Below are 18,316 nucleotides of genomic sequence, written 5' to 3' on the forward strand. Positions count from 1 at the left end.
TAGTAATTTTTTAGTTGTGTAAACTCAGTCAAATTTCTAAACTTTTCTTAACCATCAATGTCTAATTCAGAAATGGTACATGTCTGTGTATATATATGTGTATTAATTGAAGTTGAGTTAATGAATGAAATCACAGAAAATAGAATTAAATGCTCAGGGACTATTTTCCTTTGTTATAGCTCTATCATTTCTCCTGTTCATCCTTTTTGTTCTCATTCTTACTGCCAGCACACTAGTTCAGGCCCCAATAACTTAATGTTTGATGTAAATACAACTTTTGAAATGAAGAATTAATTACATCCAAAATAATTTGTGTAGCAATATGCTGTGAAGTGTTGTGAAGGAAGAATTGTGACTGTCCAGCTTCAAGAACGTGCTGTGTGGTTCTCCCTGTCCACCCCCCACCCCTCCTCTCACCCCAAACCTAATCTCACCATTTTGATTTTCTTGGTTATCGTTCCCTTTTTTAAAAAGTTAAAAATTTGTGTTCCTAATAATATATTATCTTTTTTTTCCTATTCCTGTATTTTATGAAAATGACATCATACTTTGTAGAGTTTTCTGTTACTAATTTTTCTCTGCCAAACCTTTTGTTTCTGAGATTTTTTTTATTGTTACGTATAGCTTTGATTTGTTAATTTTCACTGCTTTGAATAACTCAGGTGCTCAAAGGCAACAGTTTTAATAGAGTTGTCATTTTCAAACTTTTTATAACTGTGACTCACAGTAAGAAATTTATTGTGATCAGGTGTGTATGTATACACACACACACACGCAAACACACATACTCCCACACCCACTCCTACCCCTTTCCCCACACACACCTGAAACAGAGGTTTCATGAGACAATATTTACCCTTACTAAACTTTGGTATATAGTGATGCACTTGTGTGTTTTCTATTCTTTTTCATTTAAAAATGCTGATGATGCCCCAGTAAGTTGATTCCATGATCCGCCAACTGAATTGTCCTAAATTTGAAAAAAAGCACTGCTCTAGGAAATATAAGTAGGAGTAGAATTGCTGGGTCCTAATAATGTCCCACCCTCTAACCCTTGATACTGTTAGATTTCTTATTTTTGGAAGGTTTTGTCTTTGCCTATTTTGAAGCTTTTCTTTTTCTTAATGATTTGTAGTTCTTCATCTTGTCTAGATGACTTCTACTCTGGATATTTCTAATGGTCAGTAGCTTTAGGTATTGTTTTCCTCTGGATTTATTAAGCTAAAAATAGCATATAATGTTACCCACTTCTGTAAACCCTTTGTTCTAACCTTCTTAGAAAGATAAGATTTTCTTTACAAAATAATATCTACCTAATCTTTCACTATTCTCCTTGAAAAAGTATTTCTTACCTGATGTTTCACTATTTTACTTGACAGAAATCACTAATTTGGCTATGTTGGTTCTAATCTTCTAAAATATATCGTGCTTTGTGAAATCTTCATTTTGGTTTATTCCTGGCATGCACTTTGTTCTTCTTTGTACTTACCCAGATTCTTTATACTTTTCAGGACTTAGCTAGCTAAACCAGTTCTATATGACAGTTTTTCTTACTCTAAGGCCATGCCATTCTGTATGAATTCACAGCTCTTAATTTTCTCTTGGTATTTAAGTGTCTCTCTCTCTCTCCCTCCCCCTCCCTCTCCCTCCTCCCTCTCCTCCTACTCCTTCTTCCCTCTCACCTCTTCCCTCACTCCCTCTCTCTCCCTACCTCCCCTTTCTCCCAAATCTCCATCTAATCAATCAGTGTTCTCCACCCCCCACTCTGGCTGTTGGCATTGACCGTGTGTACCTGGTGCAATCTGTGCCACCTTTTGTCACTGCCTAGCTAACTCTCTCCCTCTTTGCTTGTGTCTCTTTTTCTTCTTTTGGGCACTATCTCCCTCTTTCCAATCTCTTTTACTTTCTCTGTTCTTCCCTCTAACATCCTTCCACCATTCTTTATCCCCTACCTTCTCCCTCCCCACAACCTATTTCTGTTTTTCTCTGTCTGCTTTGTCCTTAGTGAATCTGTGTTTGTTTTGTCTCTCCTTCCCTTCTCCCCCCTCTCTCTATTGGTTGGTCAGACACTGTGGTCGTTCTCGTTCATTTTCAGTCACTCTGTGTCTAAGTCTTACTCCACTTGCCCACCTCTTTTCTTCCCCTTTCTACCTTTATCTTTCTTCTTTCTTTTTTTTTCTTTCCACTCCTCCCTTTTGTTCTTCATATCTTTTTCTATTTGAGTACCTTCTAGTTACTGTGAAAGATAGAAAGATGAATCAGGAACAGATCTTATCTTGAAAGAAGTTACTTTCTTAAATGGGAGACAGTATATGTACAAAAAACCTAAAAAACACGGCAGGAAGTAGTAAGTGCCGTAGAAGAGATATTCGCAGTGAAAGGAGAGACAGCCTCACCTGTGGGCATCTGAGAAGTTTATAGAACAGGTGTCATTTGACTTCAACCTTGAAGGGTAAATAAGATTTGGGCATGTAGATAGTAGGGTGATGAGACTCTGGTGGAGGAATTGGCATAAGCAAAGGTACAGAGGTGGTGTCACTGAGAGAAAAGCATGGTGAATTGTTTGTTTTGCTTGGGGATGTGGAATGTACATGAAGAGCAGTAATGAGTGATATACCAAATGCAGACTGGCACTTAATCATATATCATCCTGTAATATCCTTCATGTTATATTAATGTTTAAAAGTGAGTTCGTGTGTCTTATCTTGGCTGCTCCTTGTAAGCTCTCATCAGCAAGGACAAAAGGTTTTATACTTTATATCTTCCATAGAACTGTGCATAGTGCTGAGTACTTGGCAATTCTGCGGTAAATATTGGTTGCAGGAAGAAGGAAGAACTACACCGTCATTGTCTGGGGCTTTTTGGTTCAACTGTTAACATGGCACCATGACACCCTACGTCTGCCTTAGCATGTCAGTCTTCTCTCATCAGTGATCCATGAAATAGCTGCAACAGCTGTCTTTGAAGTACCTGTTATGCAATCATACGTCGTACGATTTGGGGATCACCTCATCAGAGTAATTTGCCATGTGCATTTTATTAGAGTTTCCTGGACCGCACCTTAGAATCTGAATCTGAATCTCATGGGATGTTCCCAGAAATTTATATTTTGACATAAGCCCATCTTATGTAGTCTAATTTTGAGTGCTTCTCTGAGTGTACAGGAAATTATTTTTACAAACTTTTATAAAATTCTCCCCTCCCTACCTTTTATACTAAGCTAGTAATATACTCTTTAAAAAGCATCATGGATATAGAAAAATTCTACATAAATTGGATATGGACCCCAGTTAAGACCCCCTTCACACATTTTTTTTGTTGTTGTAAAGGAAAACCTTTTTTGTCTTTCTGGGAGCATGTGTTACAGTGAAAGAGAATGAAACAGAATAAATATAAACTCCTCTTGTTATGTAGTATCTGAAATCAACATTTTTTAGATTCAATTATACACATTAAACCCAAAGTAGGCTTTAAGTTTTGTGTGTTTCATATATATATATATATATAGTTTTAATTAGTTTATAATTTTCTTTACTCCAGTTACTTATGGCTTTAAATGGATCTTAAAACCTTTGCAAAGAAAATAGTTACTTTATGTAGAGGCCTCTTTTGCCTATTTTGGGCTAAGAACCAGTCTTTAACTCTTGTTTTAGGATTACAATTATAAAATGGAATAAATGCTGATTAGGTTAATTGTGGAGTGTTTTATCTAGAAAAAGTGGACCTATCACTTTTTGCTGTTACTTTAAAAAATAATTGCTAAAGCTTTACCTATGAGAGGGAAAAGAAAAATTTTAACTTGCAAGTTGGTTCTTGTGGTTTTCACCTTTAACTTTAATGTTTTATGAGTGTTTTTTAGTTTTCTTTCTTTGTGTGAATTTTCTTCGCTGATAAACGTTTCTCTTTCATAAGGTTTATATAAGTAATTTATTTGAATATTGCTATGTTAATTTTTTTGGGATTTTAGTACCTTGAAATCTATTTTTAAGATAGAATGGACGACTTACACTCTAAGCCCCTTCGAACCAACATTTAATAAAATTTAGGATGGAGCTGAAGTAATTCAGTAAGTAGGTGAACAATTTGTATCATGGTGTTAAAAATTCCAGTGGAACTATTGAAACTGATTTTTTTTCTCTGCATATATTTTTTCTTAAAGCTTTAGAAATATATTCATACATATGATACTGAAGTGATGCTTATTTTTTCCTATCTGCAGCCATTTTAAATCTCAGTATCACAAATTTATAACATGGTTCTTGATAAAGAACTGGTGTGTAAAAAACTAATGTTGTAGAATTGGATAGCTTTTGCAGAGTTACATCAGGATACTTTCTGCTGCTATAAAAAGCCAAAGAAACTCAATTGCAATTTTATTGTCCAATTTGATAGATTTCCTGCCACCTTTGTAGCAGGGAAGCTGTTTGTCACTGTATCCCTCTCCTCCAACAGCTGAACTAGGTTTCATAAGCAGTAATAGGCTCTTCTAGTGTAAGTGCACTGTGTTGGTTACTTTGGTCTCTGGGTTTCAAATGTGTACCTGTTAAGAGTAACCTTTGTAGTTTCATTATTGTATTGTGTGTTCTCTAGGTTTTTATTATTTATCTTTTTCTTTTCCTTTTTTTATACTTCAAATTGAACATTATCTTGAGTAATTAATACTGTTTTTTTTACTTGGTATGCTAAAATGTTTCTACTCTTTAATTAAAATTTAAATTAAGGCATTTAATATATTCTGAATTATGAGAACTGTCTAAAAACATTCTTTTTCTAAACAAATAAAACTAAAGCCTTTAGAGACTGTTTTGTCTGGACCTATATTGCCATAAGGCAGAATAGGTCTGTGATTTAAAATAACCAACAAGTAGAAGTTATTCAACAAGTAAAAGTATTTAATTATCTTGGATTATTTGAAATATGTTAAGATTTTACTTGCTGTGAACAATTTGATGAAATGGCATAAGCATAAATGTCAGTCATCTTATATCAGAAGAAAGTACAGTTTAGGTTGGATAAAAAGCAAGTGGAAATCAGGTTTTTTTAGAATTCTCCAACTGGTTTTTTTTTTTTTTTAAGATTTTATTTTTTTCCTTTTTCTCCCCAGAGCCCCCCAGTACATAGTTGTATATTCTTGGTTGTGGGTTCTTCTAGTTGTGTCATGTGGGACGCTGCCTCAGCGTGGTTTGATGAGCAGTGCCATGTCCGCGCCCAGGATTCGAACCAACGAAACACTGGGCCGCCTGCAGCGGAGCGCGCGAACTTAACCACTCGGCCACGGGGCCAGCCCTCTCCAACTGGTTTTTAAAAAGTATTTTTAAAAATCACAAGATATAAACTGGCATATAAATGTGTGTGTGTTTATGAGTGTGTTTATGGTGGCTTTATAATAAAATTTAAAGCCACATATTAAGAAATTCCAAGAGTTATAAAATTTCCATATTTCATGGATTGTCAGCATTTTATAATTAATTGTTGAAGTTTTCTTTGTCTTTAAGTTTTTTTAACCTAATAATTTTAAAATTTTAAAATAATAGTGCTCGTTGTAGGAAATTTGGAACCTAGTACAAATGCATACACACACAAACCCAAAATCGGCCATTACCCAATCACCTGTGTATGACTTAATATTAACATTTTGCTGTAAGACTTTCCAGTCTTCTATTCTATACAAAAGTATACACATACATATAATTATTTTCTTACAAAAATATATTTATGATATTTTACAATATTATTTAATGATACACTTTTTACATGAATTTTAATGGCTACATATCATTAGGTGTATATAATACATCCTATTATGGAGAAGTAAAGTTAAGGGAAAAGCTACAGCTTTTTTTTTTTGAGGAAGATTAGCCCTGAGCTAACATCTGCTGCCAATCCTCCTCTTTGCTGAGGAAGACTGGCCCTGAGCTAACATCCATGCCCATCTTCCTCTCCTTTATACGTGGGCTGCCTACCATACCATGGCTTTTGCCAAGTGGTGCCATGTCTGCTCATGGGATCTGAACTGGCGAACCCCGGGCCGCCAAGAAGCGGAACGTGCAAGCTTAACTGCTGCATCACTGGGCCAGCCCCAAAGCTGTAGTTTTGATGTAACATCTGAATGCTGTCAGACCACTTGTAATTCTAGGAAGGAGTGATTGAGTAAATGATTCAAGTTTACTTTTCATATTCTGGCATTCCCCCAAATTTTATTTGGACAATTGGTGGAGGTGATATTTTTTAAATCTATTGATTTATATTACAATGTATTGCATATACACCATAGTTTAACTTTCCCTTTTCTTTGAGCTGTGATGAGCCTACTTCTATATAACTATCTCTTATTTTGTAGGATAAATTCCTATAATTTCGGAAGGAGTTGGCACATGTTTTGTTTTTTAAAAGTTGTAGTGGGTATTGCTAAATTATTGTCTAAAAATTTGTACCAATTTAGACTCTAGCTTTGCGTGAGAGTACCTGTGTACACTATTCTTAAGAAAATAAAATTGGTCAAGATGAATTTTTTTAAAAAAGAAAAGGTTAGTAATTATTAACTGTGTGATATTATTCTGTGTCACAGTGCCTCCTATCTCCATTGATATGAAATTAGGATAATGCTCCCTATCTTTTAGGGTTGCTCTGAAGATTGTGTCAGTATATGTCAAATGCTTAAAACAGTATACAGTAAGCTTTCTGTATATCTCAGCTATGGCTACAAATATTTAAGATATCTCAACTATTGCTACAAATACTTAAGAATGTATCTGGTATTGCCCAACAAAATGAGCTTAACTTAGTGTTTATTACGTGTGTATTTTTAAGCATGGGAACTGGGGAACAGTTGATTAGATAGAAATTTTTATACTTTAAGGAAGTTTGAGGGCAGAATGTATGTTTTCTTTTAAATTAATTCTAGAATGTTTCCATCTATTAATATGATATTTATAGAGATTAAGAAAATACTAAGTGGTTGGAAGCCTTCCGTTTAAATTGCATCCTCGCTTGGTATTAATAAGGAGGTGTTGCTCAAAAATCATTTTATGAACTTTTTCTTGACCCTGTTAGGGTCCCTGACTGGGCCTGAAAATTAAACTGACAAAGAGAGATTAACAGGAGAAAAGCATATATGTGTATTTAATACTGTGAGTTTTACATGACATGGGAGCCTTCATGAGGAAATGATGACCCAAAGAAATAGTTAAGCCTGAACGTTTTTATACCAGGTTTGATGAAGAGTGGGAAGTTGTGGAAAAAATATGATAGGACAAAGGGTATGAGCCAAAGATAATAAACTGGGGGAAAATTAGCAAGGCCTGTTCATTCGGATTCTTTTCTGCATCCCTCTGTCTTCTGAGATAAAGATGCTCCTTTCTTTTGGGTATAGGGAGGGCATCTCTCACATGAGAGGCTTCCATGTATGGAGGACATCAGAGTTGTTCTAGCACCACTGTTTCTATGATCTGCTTTGGGAGAGAATGGAGAGGTCTTAAGAGTCCTTTTTGCACCTGCTATTTTTCAAATTCTTTCATCTTAAAATATTCAGTTTGCCAACATGACGTATTTTGGAGGTGGTGTGTTCTGAATCCCATCAAAATATACTACGTATTCAAAAAATGTTTTTAAGTTTATTACATGATGAATGTATAGTGCTTCTTATGTATATGACTTGTTTTCCTCATGAGATTGTTTCCTTTTGTTATTGAACTTATAACATTATTTTTATAACTAATTCTCTTAGGTAGTTTTCTTAGGATAGCCTAGGCCTTATGCTTGATGTCCCTCCAGTCAGGTTGTATTAAGGTAGCATTTAAGAGTTTAGGTTTGAACCAGAGTATTTAGATTTATAACTAAGTTTCTTCATGAAATAGATCATAAAAAATTTATGTTTATAAATATTTATAGTTTGATTATAAATATTATATATTTATTATATATGATATATATTGTAAATATATAATCAAATTATAAACATTATATCTGTTACCGTATACCATTGTTAGTGCAAGGTGTTGGATCAGAGTCTCCATAAAAGATCTCCTGTTGTGTGGTGGTGATGATCATTTTGAGCTATGCTTATTGATACCCTGTATGGGAAGATTTAGCTATTTTCAAGATATGTCTCTATCTATATCTTATTTATCAACTATGGAAAAGTTAGTAACTTAAGAATTAGAAGTTAGTACATCGTATTCAGCTGGTATTTCCATAGGAAGATAACATACAATGAAAAGCATGCATTTGCTCCAGTTCCTCAACATTGCCTAACATTTAAAAGAGTCTAAGTTTTTAAAGATTAAAATTTTTAAATATATGAATTAATAATGTTAATCTCTTGATGAATTGCATTCATCTTTTATCTCCTAATTAGTAAATTTGAGTGTCAATTAAGTTGAAAGTAACGGCAGAAGAAATATTGTAGTTATTAGTTCACGTGTACCTTTAACTAGTAGTTTATAGAAGTGCTTTCCAAACATTACAAGCAGCTATAGATTAGCTAGCAAATGATTGTGAAGATTAATGACTAGTCTTTTAGCTGGGTAATTTAGAACAGTATCTGGTAATTAATTAGGAATTATCAGTCACAAATACCTTTAGGAAAACACTATCAAAAAAGATGACAACAGTGATAATTGCTCAGTTGCCATTTAGCTTTTAGACTGTTGGAGTAAATTAAAGGGAAATTTAAAAATCAACCAACTTCAGAATTTTGAAAGCATTTCTAATATTCATATTTACAGAAGAAAGAGTTAACAAGTTGATTTGCTTAGGAAAGACAAAGCACTATTTAGAACAGACTTGGCTACAAATCTTTATAACACAAAACGAAAGGTCTTTCATTCTAAAGGTGAAGTATAATTCTGTGTAATATATTTCTTGTCATATTCTAACTATATTCACAAGCAGCAGACAAACTTTCAAGCAGTCATTTGAAAAATAGGTTAAAGGATATTATTTAATGTTAACATTTCAAGCACAAGAAGTTGATTTGTATAATACACATTTCAATTCAAAGCAATGTACACTTTCATAAAATACATTCTGAATGTGCCATAGGGAACATTCTCCCCAGGATATATCCTTTTTGTTTTCTACAAAGTTGATGCTTACGTTAAAAGAAAAACCTTTCGGCATTTTTTATATATAAAATTCTCTATTTTGAATTTGAATACAAGTAATTTTTTAAGGGGTCTACCACCATCTGACTCAATCTTTATTCTCAGAAAATTATAGTACTTTTAAAAGGATATGTTAGTTATTCTGTTCAAAGTTGGGTAAAAATATTGTATTTTAGGGTCCTTATTAACAGGAAATTACCTAGAATAGCATTTAAAGTCTCTATTGTTTATATGTTAGTTTTTTCCTTTTGTGAAGGATAATCAAATATAATATTGCTTTACTCTAAGACAATAAAAATGAAGAAATTTGCTTAGTGATTTTTGAAAATAGCTGCTAACTAGATGAACAGAAACTAAGTTAAGGTTGATTTAAACTGACACAGAGAAAACCAAGCTTTTGCGTTAGGCTGGCAAGTTGAACACTAACATCTAATTTCATTTTTTATTGAAATTCTACTAAAAATGCCATAAAAGGATTTTGGAAAAATATATAAATTCATAGGATGGAGAGACTAGGAGTAGAGTAAACAGCAATAAAATTTAGAGTCTAGAGATCAGATGGGTAAGTTGTGTTAACTTAGGCTTGGGAAAAGTAAATCATAAGTTCAGGGTGGGGAGAGCTAAAAATCAACTTCATTTTCTCTAAAGAACTCTCAAAATTCGCAGGAAGTGGCAGTCTCAACTATATATGCAACTGAAGATTGGGGTTTTACTCACTACAAGCAAAAAACACTGAAAAAGATTGTCAGAGTAGCTGTGTGATATCTCGAGACCCTCCCTTACTCTATGCTACTGAAAGACTATCCCACTCTATTTTTTGCAGAAGTTTAGAGAGGGTAATATAGAGGGTCACTGGTCTTGGTTTATATTAGCAAAATGAGGAGCAATATTAAGAGACTGTATGCAAACTGAATGTTGAATGTAAAGACAACACTCCCACCTCCTGCTTCCCCTATTCAGCTCCTAAAATCTAGGCAACCGGACCATTACCTTGCATGCAGGACATTGGAAGATACTTCTTGGGGTTGTCTATGTGCCCTCCTAACTCAAGCTACACCCAGTTGATAGTAAAGGTAGAAATTGATTATCCACTTCCCAGAGAGTTTTTTTTTGTTTGTTTTTTTTTGAGGAAGATTAGCTTAGAGCTAACATCCGCTGCTAATCCTCCTCTTTTTGCTAAGGAAGATTGGCCCTGAGGTAACATCTGTGCCCATCTTCCTCTATTTTATCTGTGGGATGCCTGCCACAGCATGGCTTGATAAGTGGTGTGTAGGTCTGCACCTGGGATCAGAACTTGTGAACCCGGGGTTGCCAAAGCCAAGTGCATGAACTTAACCATTACGCCACCAGGACCGGTCCCAGAGAGCTTTTTAATCCCAGGGCTGTTTGCCCCTCCTTTTGCTAATCATGAGAAGACAACCAAGTTATACCAGAGAGTTATGAAAAGCGTCTAACATGGGAGATAGAAACAAAACAGACAACTAGAAAAAGGCAACTCAGAGAAAACAGATAATAAAAGAGAAGAAACAAAACAGAGGAAAAACAATTATTAACATCCTCAGAGAGATAAGAGTAGATTCTAAATCATGAAACTAGAATAGAATGCTGCTATTCTATTCTTTAATAAGAATAGACAAAGAACTACCACAACACCTATTAGAAGCTAATGATAATTGTAATAATAATAAAACACATACATAGTGCTTATTTTGTGAACTATACCATTTTAGGTACTTCACATATAATAACTCATTTAATCTCTCAACAGCTATATGTTAATAACCTTACTGTTACTGTATTGTTGGGGAAATAGTTAAAAATAACCCTCCCTGCCAACCCAAAATATCCTCTCCTCAAAATGTAGAAAAGAGTGAAACAGTATTTTATTACTAAATAAGCATTAAACGAGACTGTGATGCACCTCACAGGCAATCCACTAAAGAGATTGCAAAGAAAAAAATAAATTTCACCCTTTTATATTGGCAGGAAAATATAATCCATTACATACATGTAATTGTTTTTATCCAAAAGAAAAATTAAAATTCTCATATATTTTTGAGAAGCTGGAGGTTACATCTTAAAGTCAAGTAGCTGGGCTTAAACTCCCAGAGAGACAGGGGACAGGACACCATCATCCTTGATGTTCATGTTTCAAAGGGAGGGCTCCAGTGCCCCCCAGGAAAGACATCCCTGGGATGCAAAACTAGCAAGAGGCTCATTATCTTTTAAAAAGATTTACATACATCATGAAGTAACAGAGAAAGTATTTACAACTTGAGCTTTCTAAAGGAAATGCTAAAGAGAAGATAGGGAGTTTTTCCTTTTGGCACCAAGGAAAATTTAAAATATAAATTTTTCTAGGTTTGTCTTTACTCTTGCACTTACCCATGTAGTGAAGGAAAATATGAACTGCAGAGAAGTCAAGTGACTAGCCCAGAGTCACGTAGGAGAAATGGAAAACATGTTCAAGGGTTAGTTGAGGAGCTCTGCCAGATAGTAGAACCAAAAGACAAAGGGATGGAAAATAGAGGACCAATCAGTGCAATCTAGAAAAATAGAAATCCCAGAAATCAAGAGCAGGGGAAAAAGAGGGCAAGAAGGTATACATTAAGTGATTCAAGAAAATTTTCAGAAACTACAGGATATTTTTTGCTAGGTTGGAAGGCCCAATGGCTGTTTAGCACAATGGATAAAAATAGACCCATGCCAAGAATCATTGCAAAATTTTAAAGCACTCGGAACAAAGAGAAGAGTTTAAAAGATTTCACAGAGAACAAAATAGGTCATATGAAAGATCAGGAATCAGAATGACCTAGATGTCCCAACAATAAGCACAGGAATAAGAAGGCAGTAAAGAAATGCCTTTCAAATTCTCAAGGTAAATGCTTTCCAGTCTATGATTTTTTACTCAGTCTGACTATTAATTAAGTATGAAAGTATATATATTTCTTTCTTACGTAGGTGGCTAGATTTGTGCTCTACTAGTTTTTCAAACTACACATAATAGGTATGTTTACTATATACATAGTAGAACTATTAAAAAACAAGTAGGAGGGGCTGGCCTGGTGGCATAGTGGTCAAGTTCACATGTTCTACTTCGGCAGCCTGGGGTTTGCAGGTTTGGATCCTGGGTGCGGACCTACACACTGCTCATCAAGCCATGCTGTGGCAGCGTCCCACATACAAAATAGAGGAAGATTGGCATAGATGTTGGCTCAGTGACAATCTTCCTCAAGCAAAAAAAGGAAGATTGGCAACAGATGTTCGCTCAGGGCCAATCTTCCTCACCAAAAAAAGAAACCATGTAGGAAAGAGTTAATAGAAATGTCAGGATAGTGATTTCCTCTTGGTAGGGGTGGGGAGGTTGGGAAACAGTGGGACATGGGCACATAGGGGTATTGTGAGGTAGTAGTAGTGTTCCATTTTGTGACATGTAAATTGTACAGGTTAAATATATTTTATAATAAAATTTGATATATTTTTATAATAAAATTTAAAAAAATCCTTAATTTGAATAAAATCAAAGCAAATGATTATTGAAAACTAACCTTATTCTATAACACTGGCTATTGTAGAAATAAATGATCTATTTTCAAAATTGCTGTGAGGTTGGTAGTATGTAATTTGACTTCCTTAGATAATAGTAATTGTTGTGTTAGTGTGGAAATGATCTCCCTAGAGTCAGTTTTCCCAGTAGGCTAAATTATACTTTAAGAAATCAGATCATGTCTTCCTCTTCCTCACAATTCTCTAATGGCTCTCTCACACTCAGAAGAAAATTCAAAATCTTTAACACAGTCTATAATCATGATCCACCCATCTCTGGGTACATCTCTGACTGTGTCACCTACGGTTCTCTGTCTGCTGGTTTATTGTTCTCCCCCAAACATACCAACCTCTTTTTGGCTCCAGAACCTTTACTTTTGTTCTTCCTTCCACCCGAAACTTTTTGTCATGATATCCATATAACTTGCTCTCTCGCTTTGTTCTTGTCTTTGTTCAAACGTGACATCCTTAGAGATCTTCCCTAGTTACCATAGTGAAATATACCGTCCCACCTAGACTATCATCTTCAGTTATTCTCTCTTTTTTTTTTCCTTCAAATCTCTTATTATTTCTTGACATTATCCTATTTATTTGTATGTTCATTCTCAGTCTCCTGAAATATAAGCTCCATGAAGGCAGGAACATTGTGTTGTTAATCACACAGTGCCTGGTATGCTATAGATGTTCAGTAAATTTTTGTTGAATAAATAAATGAGTACTTGGTCAATTAAAATAAACAATTTAATTCAAAGAAAATGTTAGCCTTCTAGGTGTAAAAGGAATTCATATTTTGTTAATGTTACTTTGCCATTTTACTCTTTAGTGTTGAATATATACATTTCATTTTGAAATATTCAAAGAAGTTCCCCAAATGTTTACAGTTAGGAAGATGTTTATTTCCTAAACATTTTGATTTTTACCTATGTCATAAATGTACTGTATATGTCGTGTGTAAAGGCTAGCTAATAACTGTAGAAGGAAATGTGTGCACTGTGCATTATTTACAATTTTGTTTGTCTTACCCACGTATGTACACACGTGATTTGAAAAGGGCTATGGATCTTTGAACATAAATAGACAGTTTTTCTTCCTTTGTTATCATCTCCTACCATCTTCCCATGCTAGGGCTCAGTAAAGCTTTGTTGACTAAGGGTTCACTTTCCTATATATGTTATAATAATGTAGGTTACAGGAATAAACAATTTTAGCATTGATAAACTATAATTATGCCTATATTTTCTGCATATATTATACTTTACTTTTGAGGGGCATTTTTCATTGAAACACCAGTGGTAATCATATAATGGTGGCTATAAAATAATAATCCTTGATGAGATAAGAAAATTATAAACTTTTTCACCTTACTGATCACAGCACTCTCTTTTATACTTTTCCTCTAATCACTTTTTTCCATTTAGTTGGGTAAAAGGCTAAGCATGATATGGGGATGTTCATAGTGCTGAATACATCTCTGTATTCACTCACATATAGGTGGTCACTCACATATAGGTGGAATGAATGGATGCATGGATGGATTAACTGGAACTTTCAGACCATTTGTAACCAGTTCAAACTTTGAAAATTATGGTTGATGTTTGAAGAATGATTGGATTTTTTTCATTGCTGAAAAAATATGTGTTCTTTAACCTAGTAAAAAAAAGTTTTAGTAGCTTAATAAATATATGGAGACCTGCTGTAATAGTGAGCATAATTAATTGATATTTTTAATCTCTGCTGAGGATAAATCATAGGGAAATGGGTTCTCATTGCAGTTGAAAAAGTGTACAGTTATGTGCTGCATAATGATGTTTTGGTCAATGATGGACTGCATATACAATGGTGGTCCCATAAGATTAGTACCATATAACCCACGTGTGTAGTACACTGTACCATCGAGGTTTGTGTAAGTATACTCTATGATGTTCTCACAACAATGAAATCACCTAACGATGCATTTCTCAGAATGTATTCCTGTCATTAAGCGACACGTAACCATTTTATCTAGGACACAAAACATTTCTCAATGGTATGTAGTAAGATCCTGGTACAAGTTCTAGAGGCCAGTAGAATAGTGTATTTTTTCCTATTCATCGTTAAGAATAGGCTAAATAACTATGTTATTGTGGTTTGATGCCATTCTACCTGTTAGCATTAAGATTAGCTATAATTTTTCTTGACTACTTGGAGTTTTGGGATTGACTTACTTGTTATTTATCATTTTATAAGATAAGGATATTATAGGAAAATTGTGTTGTTGCATTATATAAACCATGTATTTGAAAAATTGCTAAATATTTTTATGTTCTGTATGCTCTTTTTTATTTTTTTTTTGCGTATTTTGACTGATTGTATATTTTTCATCTAGGTCACTTTTGAAATACACAAAGAAAACCTTGCCAATATATTTAGGGAACACCAGGGAAAAGTTGATGAAGAAGTAGGGCAATGTTCTTCAAGTCCAATTCAGTCAATCTCTGGCATTAGCAGAGATGTTAGTGTTTCAGTAGCATCCCAGCAATCAGATACGAAGGACTCTTCTATGTCTCCTCATATCACCACAAATAGGGATGAAAAGTCAGGTATTGAGAAGACAAGTTCAGTAGAATCTGCATCCAACATTGAACTGGAAACTCATAATACATCTAATGAAGAAGAGAAAACTGCGCAAGAAAATCAGGAGTTACTGGATGAAGTCCCTTTAGAAGAAACATTGATAAATGACACAATTAATGCAGGAGATGTAGAAGTATCTTCTGACATTATTGAAGCTGTGACCGTTTCCTCTAATTCTTTTAAAACAACTAGCAAAGATATAATGACTGTCAGTGAAATAACTGCTTCCATAAGCTCTCCTTCAGAAGAGGATGCTTCGGAGGTGCCAGAATTCTTGGATAAGTCTGTAGTAGAGGAAGAAGATGATGATGATTATGTGGAACTGAAGGTAGATAGTAGTCCTACTGAGGAAGCCAGTCTATCCACAGAGCTCCAAGATAATAGTTTGTCTCCACCTGCATCTGAAGCCAGTGGAAGACTGGACATGTTTAGTAATGACTGCAAATTAATATTTCAAGAGGAAGAACCTGTAAGTAAGAAGCAAACTGATACTGAAACTCAAGATTCTGAAGATTCTGTGATCTTGACTATGACAGCATCAGGGTCTTCAGCTACCTCGTCAGATGCTACTGCTTCTCACACAACTGTACAATCAGACATTGGTCAGGTACTAGAGGAAGGGAAGGAAACAACTAACTTTGCTAGAGAAACCAAATTAACTAGTGAGTCTCATGCGAATATCTTCGAGTCTCCTACTACTTCTGAGCAGAGGATTGCTAAATTGGATGTTTCCAGTGTTGCTACAGATACTGAGAAACTGGAATTGAAGGCCAGTTCAAACACAGAAGCATCTCGACCTCATCAACCTATGCTTGAGGTGATTTTATTTATTGTCTTCTTGAAGTGTATTTGCATTGAGCTAAAATAGAGCAGTGTATCTACTTACGTTTAATTTTATTTTGGAATTGGTTCATATCCTATGTGCAATTACATAAATGCAATAAGTGTAAAGATTGTATTTTTTATCTTTAGCACAGGGTTGGCTTTTAGTATGAGTTCATTAAATGGCAGCTTTCATTATTGTTCACCAGAATTTGCCAGAATATCACCAAAAATTACTACTTTCAAGTTTCAGGATTGGCATAATTTTAGATTATAAAGCAAACATTGGAAATGCTTACCTTTTGCCTTTATTTGATAACCCAGTCATAGTTAGCACATTGGGGCTACCTTCCTGTAGAACCACCTGCCAGTGTATAACTTTATATACAAAATATGTGGCTTAAAATTGTTCCATGAAGTCTGTTTACTTTGTGAGGTCTAGAGGCACAGCTTTCTCCTTTACTGTATCTCAGTGATTGATGAGACAGTGTTTGGTTGTGTATTGTCATTTCCCACTTCATTCAACACTTATCTCTCTCCCTCCTTCCTATTTTGTTGGTTTATTCTTCATTCTATTGTCTTTATTTTTGTTTACTCTTAATTTTAACCAATTTATAATCCAGATACTGCCTTTCTTTCATGCTGATATTCAAAACTGGAATTCTTGATTCCTTTATAAAATGCTACCTTAGTGTGTGGTAATACTAACATGGTTCCAAGCTAATTACTCTTCAATTGTAGTAGTGTAGCATTTTTGATAACTTTGCTTTAAATTTATTAAACTATTAATGTTATTACTCATTGATAATTTTTCTCTGATTTGGTTCCTTAGTATCTTAAAATGTGAGTATTTGTTAGATGAATTGCACAGAAGCTATTAAATTATTTATCAGTGCCTTCCTTTGAAGTAGAACTTTACTCTTTTTTATTTTTCTGTGTTAGATGTCAAGGCAACAGGAGCAGCCAGGGCAAGGAGTACCACCAGATGCAGTTAATGGACAAAGGAGGGACTCTAGATCTACTATCTTTCGTATTCCTGAGTTCAGATGGTCTCAAATGCATCAGCGTTTGCTCACTGATCTACTATTTTCAATAGAAACAGATATACAGATGTGGAGAAGGTTTGTCTATATGTTTATTATAGAAGATATGTATAAACCTTAGTCTTTGTTGCAAAGAAATTTATATAGTTAACATTTTGCAATTATTTTCAGACATGTGGTTAAAAGGTAGAATATAAATTATATCTATGGTAGGGTTTTATTGAGTTAACTTTTATTCTCCATTATAAAAATGAGCTACTCTGTCTGGATTACAAAAACTTGAAAATCAGAGATTTTCCTTTTAAAAAATTTGTTGAAGATTTCCTATAGCATATTTTTATAACATGTAATTCACCTGAAGGTAGGTCTATGAAGTGAGTTTATTATTAGAAGAACTAAAAAAAAATTGGGATTTAAGTATTATTAACATCCAATTCTCCAATGTATTTTTACTATAAAAAAACTATATATTTCAGATTATCCTACATTGTATGATTTGTGATTTTAAAAGTGCCTAACTTGTTTATTGTTATTTGTATACTACTCTTACTCTATTTAAAAGCATTTTATGGCATTATCTAAGAAAATATTAGTAGAAAGTTCATTTTTATAGCACATTTAGGACCATTTACCTCTTAATTTTTGCCACATGACTTTTCAGTTTTGTTCCCAGTTAAGGGTAATTTAGTTCAACTTTTTATATCAAGTGTAAGATGAATAGTATTTATGTTTCAGCACTGAAAAAGGGTGTGGATAGTAACTGCTGATATGGAATGGTCTGCATCTTCTGAGAAAGAATACACCCCCAAAATGCCTGCTGCATCATTGTCTTTCCTCAGCTTTCAAGATGAAGCAAAAGCACCTTCTTATCCTCCCTCCCCTCAAGTAGGCAAACTGTGATTTCCTTTCTGTAGCTTTATCAGTAAACATCATTTATCTTTGGACAGCCATTCAACAAAGACAGTTATGGACTTCGTGAATAGCAGTGATAATGTCATCTTTGTACACAACACAATTCATCTCATCTCTCAAGTGATGGACAATATGGTCATGGCTTGTGGGGGTATACTGCCATTGCTTTCAGCAGCTACATCGGCTACAGTAAGGACTTAACTACTATATAAAATTGATGTGAAAACATGACTGTTATGCATCTTTATTGATTAAAACTTGAATGTGGTGGTTACT

The 18,316-nt window shown here is 34.3% G+C and overlaps 1 protein-coding gene across 5 annotated transcripts in view; it reads left to right on the top strand.

Annotated features, from left to right (window-relative positions):
* Positions 1-18,316, top strand: part of LRBA (LPS responsive beige-like anchor protein) — a 706,265-nt gene that overhangs the window by 158,576 nt on the left and 529,373 nt on the right. For all 5 annotated transcript variants that reach the window (XM_070611607.1, XM_070611606.1, XM_070611608.1 and 2 more), the window contains exons 23-25: positions 15,016-16,080; positions 17,028-17,206; positions 18,076-18,229. In XM_070611607.1, coding sequence (XP_070467708.1) covers positions 15,016-16,080; positions 17,028-17,206; positions 18,076-18,229 — 1,398 coding nt within the window. The remainder of the gene's footprint in view (positions 1-15,015; positions 16,081-17,027; positions 17,207-18,075; positions 18,230-18,316) is intronic.

The sequence above is a fragment of the Equus przewalskii genome, chromosome 2 (assembly GCF_037783145.1).
Source record: "Equus przewalskii isolate Varuska chromosome 2, EquPr2, whole genome shotgun sequence".
NCBI classification, from domain to species: Eukaryota; Metazoa; Chordata; class Mammalia; order Perissodactyla; family Equidae; genus Equus; species Equus przewalskii.